Source organism: Stegastes partitus, unplaced genomic scaffold (genome assembly GCF_000690725.1).
Source record: "Stegastes partitus isolate 25-593 unplaced genomic scaffold, Stegastes_partitus-1.0.2 Scaffold996, whole genome shotgun sequence".
Taxonomy (NCBI): domain Eukaryota; kingdom Metazoa; phylum Chordata; class Actinopteri; family Pomacentridae; genus Stegastes; species Stegastes partitus.
Genome location: NW_007578727.1, coordinates 217942 through 225664, shown reverse-complemented (window position 1 = coordinate 225664; position 7723 = coordinate 217942). Strand labels below are relative to the sequence as shown.

At 38.7% G+C, this 7723-nt stretch overlaps 1 protein-coding gene across 1 annotated transcript in view; it reads right to left on the bottom strand.

The window, feature by feature from the left end:
- LOC103366937 (uncharacterized) overlaps window positions 1-7121 on the bottom strand; it is a 13239-nt gene extending 6118 nt beyond the window's left edge. The window contains exons 1-6 of the mRNA XM_008294807.1: window positions 7077-7121; window positions 5339-6051; window positions 4429-4598; window positions 3490-3800; window positions 1762-2645; window positions 182-1379 (exon numbers count right to left, since the gene is read on the bottom strand). Of these exons, the coding sequence (XP_008293029.1) occupies window positions 1359-1379; window positions 1762-2645; window positions 3490-3800; window positions 4429-4598; window positions 5339-6010 (2058 nt within the window). The 5' untranslated portion in view covers window positions 6011-6051; window positions 7077-7121 and the 3' untranslated portion in view covers window positions 182-1358. The remainder of the gene's footprint in view (window positions 1-181; window positions 1380-1761; window positions 2646-3489; window positions 3801-4428; window positions 4599-5338; window positions 6052-7076) is intronic.
- Window positions 7122-7723: the final 602 nt, after the last annotated feature.

The window sequence follows — 7723 nt, the reverse complement described above, 5'->3', positions numbered from 1 at the left end:
AAGAGTTTCACTGATGCTTGTTGTGGAAATCTGGATGAATTAAAATACAGAAATCAAGGTGCAACAGCATATGTCTTTTGTATGTTATTAAATATAATATAGGAGATTAAAGTAGATTAAAGAGTAGAGTAGAGATTAAAGAGAAATGTAGAGGATATATTTAAGCAATGTCTTTTCTCACCTTATCTACTGTCCTGCTGCTGCTTGTCACGACTGTGTTTTCCAGCATCATGCCACGTGCATCACTTGTGCTCCATGCAGCGAGCCACAAAAGCAGAAGTTCAGTTGCAGGTTATCATGTTACGCAATCTTTACATTTCCCTTTTCTCGCCTTATCTACTGTCCTGCTGTTGTTTATCATGACTGTGGTTTCCAGCGTCATGCCACATGCAGAAACTCAGCTTTAAAGGTGGTACAATATGTCCTGAAGTTTCCGCTTGAGAATTTCAGCTCTGTTCCTAAACCAGCTGGGATGAGCAGAATGCAATGACCTGCATGTACAGCCTCCATCTTAGCTGAAAAAAAGTCTAAATGTTACATTTGATTGTTTGAGAAGTGCAACAACATTTTTCAGTAAAGTAACAGTAGCAAGAAACAACTGGAGAAGTTGCTTAACACTGTAGTAATGTGACAAGTAATCAGGCTAACCGGCAGTTAACCTGATTAAAAGACGGAGAAGAGTCACGGCTCTGTGACGAAACCTTCAGAATAATGTTTCCAAACTTCACCATCTGCGGTTCATAACATCATTAAAGGCTCAGAGTATTCAGACACTTTTCTAGTGACTGTCTGCACTTGAAGTAAAATAAAAATCTGTTAAATGACAGTTATAAAAATATTTATCTTTTTTAGTTATAAAAATACTTTTTTTTTTTTGAAATAACACTAAATATCTGCAAAATTATAATATTTTTTAGCTAATTTGAATACAGTTAGTGTAAGTTTATAGGTAAATGTTGTCAAATTGCAGTTAGCACAAATACAGATGTTTGTTGTGGACATAAATTATAGTTTTCTTTTTACAGTCACCATGTAAATCAAACGTAAAACAAAAGTCATTTTGGACATTACTGTAAGTCATTCTAAACATTAAATTCATAGTTTCATTATGTGATTAGTCTAGATATCTGTAACTTAACAAAACTGTGAAAATCTATAAAACAACAGTAAATTGTTAAAACAAAAAACAAAAACATGATTTCTTACGGTGCAGATGCTGCACTGTTGAACACAATGATTTAGTTCAGCTGATGGTCATGGAGTTTGTCCTCTTGTGGTTTTGGATATTTTCTGTCGACCAAAGGAGGCCTGTTGGTTCTCTGCAGAACTCCTCTCAGAGAACCATCAAACAGGGATTCCTATAGACGCTGTGAATGGTGCTGCACAGAATGTTAGCAAAAAATAGATTCTAAAAGGAACTATTTTCAAAGTTGGTCTTTTAAAATTAATTTCAAGTCATTTTGGAGAGAGTCAGTAATTTGGTACAAGTTTTTGTCCCTTCAGGCAAACTGAGCCATTTTCAGCAAAGTTCAAGACATTTTGGAAAATTCAGTCAAAATGTGGCCAATTTTTGACAATTTGACAGTTTCTTGTTCCTTATTATTATTATTATTATTATTATTATTACTCGTATTTGAGTATTTTGTTTGGCATGTTGATGTAATCTGTGATGTCCATGTCATTTCTTTTTCCTGTGTTTTTTGTCACTGGACTTGCACAGAATACTATGGGGTTGTGATCTGATATTTTGGTCTTTCTTACACTGAGATTGGAGACGTCGACGTTTCTGCTGATGACCAGATCCAGAGTGTTACCTGACCTGGGGTACGTTGGTTCATTTACATGCTGATGAAGGTTATTTTTCTCTAAGAATTTTTTAAACTTCTTTGGATTGTTGTTTACATGGATGTTGAAATCTCCGGTTATGAGAGTGCTGTCGTCTTTGGGAACCTCGTCCAGGAGCGTCTGAAACTCCTCCAGGAATTCGTCTACTTTGCATTTGCCTCTGGGTTTGTTTCTTTGGTTCGGTGGGCGGTACACATTGATGACTCGTATGGGTTGGTTCCAGTCATCATGTTTCAGATTTGTGGCCACGTACTCAAAGGTGTTGAAGGGCTCAAGGGAGTTTGAGGATGTTTTCTTTTCAAATTTAACCCGTGTTTCCTGCAGGTTCCCTGAATACGCGACAGCGACTCCCCCTCCTTTTTGTGATGTCTCCCTGACGTTATTCCTCATCTCGTGGCAGAACTTGAAGTTGTCTGGGAGAGCTTCCTTTAAGAGTTGGTCTCCGGTGTCCGGACGTAACCATGTCTCTGTTAGGCACAAAATCTTCAGCTTGTACTCATGTATAAACGCAGAGATTTCGGATATTTTGTTCTTAATGGAGTGAGCATTGAGCAGCCCCATCGCTCCCACCGCTGATGAAAGTTTTGAGACGATATTCTGATTGTTGCTTTCAGTGTCTTCGTTGCCTTCAGATATACTTTTCCTCCCTCTATGTGTACTTTTCCTTCTTTTATACCAACTGTCGCTGCTTTCATATGAACTGTCACTGTTGTTCTCGTAATCTGGATCCTTGTCATCATTGTCACTGTCGCTCTTCTGACTGCCTGCATCACCTCCTCCCAGTTGTTCGCCTCCAGTCTCTTCATTAAAAAATGGACACATTTTTGAATAATTTTAAATACATTGTTTTCATGTGGGACAATTTTTAATTCATTTTAGATAAATCTGTGAGCCATTTAAACAAGTTTCAAGTTGCATTGGAAGGTTTTCAGTCAAATTTTGGTCAAATAAAAAAAAGAAACTTTTTATTTTCAAGAACTGACAAACTTAAGTTATTTTAAATATTTGTCAATTTAGACAAATATGTGAGCCACTTTCAACACGTTTCAAGCCATCTTGGAAAGTTTCAAGTCAAAGTTTGGGTAATTTTGGACAAATATTTGTCATTTTGGGGTATTTTGAGTCAATTTGGACTATTTTTCCAAGAATGGACTAATTCTGAGTTTCTGGTAGTTATTTGCTATTTATGGCTATTTTTAGTCATTTTAGACAAACTAAGCAGTTTTCAGCAAATATCATTTTGGAAAATTCTAAGTCAATTCAGTCCATTTGGGACATAATATTTGTATTTTGGAAATGTTTTGATGAATCTATATACAGTTTTCAAATGTGAGTGTGCTTGGTTGTCTGTCTCTAAGTGTAGCCCTGTGATAGACTGGTGACCTGTCCAGGATGTCCCCTGCCTTCACCCTGAGTCAGCTGGGATAGACTCCAGCCCCCTAGTGAGGATTAAGCGATGTATAGATAATGGATGGATATACAGTTTTCAGTCAATTAAGATGGGGGAAGTTTTGAATCATTTTATACAATTCTGAGTTGTTTCAGACAAACTGTGAGCCATTTTCTTTTTTTGATGTAGTTTGGAAAATTTTGGGTCAAAATTTGGTCAATTTTGGACAGTTTTTGATCATTGTGGACTCTTACCTCCTGGATCGCTTCCTCCTGTTTGTTCACCTCCAGTCTCTTCATTTCGGCCACATTGCTGGTTCGTCTGGCTGCTGCTCTGCTCACATCGAACAGTCTGATAAGTCTGATTTTCAGCACAAACAGTCTTTTTTCCATGTGAAATATAAGCTGAGTAGTTTGACTGCATAGTCATAATAAAAACAACTTCCTGGTTTCCAGTCTTCGTGTTCTTGTTCAATATCTTATGGTTACATGGTCTGTCGAACTTTGACTCGTTTTCCAATCTGCCAAGTTCTTGCTGTTGTCTGGCCGACTGGTCCAACATCCTCCTGAAAATAAAACCAGTGAAGTCAGCATGACTTAACTCTGAACCCTAAAACCACCAACGGCTATGAAAGGCAGCTTATCACAGCACGCTAAGCTTACTGTAACTCAAACAAGACACAACACAATACGAGAAAGGACACAAAGTGAGAAAAAAGACAGACCAATGGACAGAATTAGATTTTAGGTTTTAACAGTTACTGCATTTTTCCATATTGTTCCGGCTTGTCTAAAATCATAAAACCTGTTTTTGGCTTCATGAAAGTATTCTGTTTATCACAATGTGCAAAGTGAAAAGTCTGTAAACATATAAATAGTTAAATATCTATAGTATGTGGAGACAACATTATTCCAGCGTTGGTTACACCTGTGGACACTTGAAAACATGTTGATTCCAGGATTTTATCCATCCATCCATCATCTATACACCCTTTAATCCTCACTAGAGTCGTGGGGGGCTGGAGTCTATCCCAGCTGACTCAGGGTGAAGACAGGGGACACCCTGGACAGGTCACCAGTCTATCACAGGGCTACACTTAGAGACAGACAACCAAGCACACTCACATTCACACCTACAGACAATTTAGAATCACCAACCAGGATTTTATATTTTAGTAAAATAAATAATCATACTTGATGTCATCGAACTGTTGCCGCAGCGTACTGGTGATCCTTTGCATTGTGTCGGCTGTGTCTCTCAGTATTTGGCAGGCTTCGGTCACATGATTCTTCTTGATCATACCTGTCCAGGTGTCAGTTGCTTGTTGAAGTATACGCGCTGTTCCAGTCGCCCCGACCACCAGCTGATGAAGAACATCAGGTTAGCTTCCAGTGTCAGCAGCTGCCTCAAGCTAAACTCATAGAGTCAGTCTCAGATAGCCAGTTTGATCTCAAGTTACGTCATTTTCTTTTCCTCATTTTACACTTTTCATTCCTGTTTGCTCATTTTTCGCTGTATTTCAGGGAGTTTTTCAGTCAAACTTTGTGTTGTTTTGGACTATTTTTCTCATTTAAGACTCAGGTTCAATCTCATTTTTCCTCACTGTGGTTCATTTTCACTGCAACATAAGGTCCTATAGTATTTCAAAAATACAGAAAACATCAGTGAAATAAATAGACTGATTTGGACTGTTTTCAAAGGTGGTTGTTGATTAGTTGTGGGATGGTTTCTGAATGGTTTGGACTGGTTTGGGGCATGATTTAGGCTTGGTTTAAACATGTTTCAGACTCGGTTTTGGACTGGGTTCAATGTAGATTTTGAACAGAATATGTTCTGTTTAGGTTTGTAGGTCTCTGATGAGCCCTGGACTGATTTCATTTGTTTTCAGACTTGATCTTAGACTGGCTGTGGACTGGTTTTGGACACAGATCTGGATGGTTTTTATCTTGTTATGGGTTGCTGGTTATAGATGGGACTAAACTGCACTTAAAGTTATTGGATTTACAGTAAAAAAAAAAAAAAATTAAACTGGGATATTTATTAGATCCTAATGCAGGTTGTGGGGCTCACAGGATTAATGATGTATAAATGGTAAATTCTTACCTCGGCATTACATCCGCTTATGGACATTTGTTCGATGAGTTGCTGAAGTCCTTCATCAAATGATGGTTTAAATTTCTCTCCACTAACTTGAAGGGTGAAGAATGATAAAATCCCAGCGACTGCAGCCATCACTGCAGGGCTGTCGATGAGCGCCATGGATTTCATGAAGATTTGTGGCTGTCCGTGGCAGAAGCTGGTGCTGACTTGACCCTTCAGTCCACTTTGTCTGGCCAGTGCTGTCAGGACCTTGGTCATGACATATCGGTCGACCTGGTCGGGTTCTGAACAGGAACCAGTCGCCTCGGCTTTGGTCTTCAGCTTCTCAAACAGTGTCTGGATCTCTTCTGTAATGTCAGCGCTCCTCTTCTCTACATTCTGCTGCTCTTTTAAGAAGAGCTCAGTGGGTTTCAGCTTCTTTTTCTTTGTGCATACTTCTGCCGTCACATTTAACAGTGGAAAAGCTGCTCCGAGGGTCACCACAGTCAACGCAAAGAGCACGATCAGACTTCCACCTACCAGCGCCGTCTTCAGGACGCTAACAAACGCTCTTTGGATGTGTTTCTGTCTGAGGGCCTCCAGCTGCCTGGCTAGCTTCCTCAGCTGCTCGGCACAGAGCTGCTGCTGCTCCATCCAGCTGGAGATCAGCTGCAGCAGCCGCTCACCGCTGGACATGATGGAGGCCTCGATGTTCTTCAGATCCTCCAGCCAGAAAACTGTCAGAACAACAGCAAGCAGAGGAACCATCAGATCCACACTGTTCTCAAACATAGTGTCAGGTTTTAGACTGGAGATGAACTGGTTTGGGACTGAAATAAACTGGTTTGGGACTGCATTTAAACTGGATTTGGTCTTTTTTCAAAGTTGGTTTTTGATCACTTTTGGTCTATTTTTATAACTGGTTTCTACTTTTTTTTTTGGCTGGATTTGAACAGGATTTCAGCTGGTTCTGAGCTTCTTTCTGACTTGATTTTAGTCTTTGTATAGACCTGGATTCAGAAGATGATGCTTTGAAATATGATTTTCAGCCCTTCACACTTGTCAATTTTCAGTCAATGAGAAAGTGTGATATTTGGACCCACCTCTATGTACTTCAAAGGCCAGTAGCTCTAATAATATTCACAGTATGAAGGTAAAACTTTGCATAGCTTCATCAAATATACTAAAGTTACTGTCGGTAAAGAATCAGCTGATTCTGAGGAGGACTGATGGAGGCGCTGACTGATTTTTCATTAAATGATCTTTTTCCATAAAGATCTACAATCATTTAAAGCAGTTCTTTCTCACTGTGTGTTCCTGCAGTTCTGTTAAAAGAAAGTTTTTAATGATTTGCAGCCAAACATGCTTCCTGTTTTTACAGATTTAGATTAAAAATAAAAAACTCTGGAAGTCACGTCCAACTTCTCAGAAACCTTCAGCAATCACTGAGGAAATGAAACTGCTTCAGAGTTGAAATGCAAGTCACTCAGAAATGATCCTCAAACTACTGAGAGCTTCACCTTTAAATTCATAACAAATTTCCTTCAATAAGATCATCAGACATGCTCTCCAAGACTGATTTCCTTCTTGTCGCAGGACTAAATTTAACAAAAATGTCAACAAATGAATTCAAACGCAGAAAATAAAGCAGTTGAAGTTAATTGCAGATGTGAAAACCTGGAACACAGAGAAATCTGTTTTCTAGCAAATAGAAAAGAAATGTTGAGAGAAGAATAAATGAAAAGTTTGTGGTCAAACTTACTTTGGAATGAGTCTTGTTGACAAAAAGCTCGTCTGACAGTCTCCTTTCACTTTTGCTGACTTTATAATCAGGGGAGGAGATCAGCTGCTGCAAGTGAGAGAGAAAACACTGCTGTCTGAGCCTCCTGAACGTTTCTGAAACGCTCAGAAAACTCTCACATATTCACCAATGTAATCAGACTGATTTGTGCTTCGTCTGCCAGAACAGCTCTGCATGAACCACAAAGTAAATTACAAATATACACTTGGTGTTGGACTAATGGTAGTCTGGTGTCACGGTTTGTTTTTGATCAGTTTTGGGCTCATTTTTATAACTGGTTTCTACTTTTTCTCTTTTTTCTTGGCTGGATTTGAAAGTGCAACATCAGGAAATAAAGAAGGACACACACATCTTGATTTTCACCAACATTCTTTTGTTTTCTCTGTAATTTTTCATGAGATTTGTATAAAAACTTTAATCTCTCATATTTCTTTTCCACATATGCATTCATTGAAATTCTAACCCATGTATTCATACATTTTATCAGTATAAAGACACAAGAATCAACCCTGGCTACCTTAGTTTTTAAAGTGACATCATTTGAAGGTATCAGTCAGACAGGTGATTTTATTAGACACAAAAATAGATTCTCTGGAACAAAGCAGTCA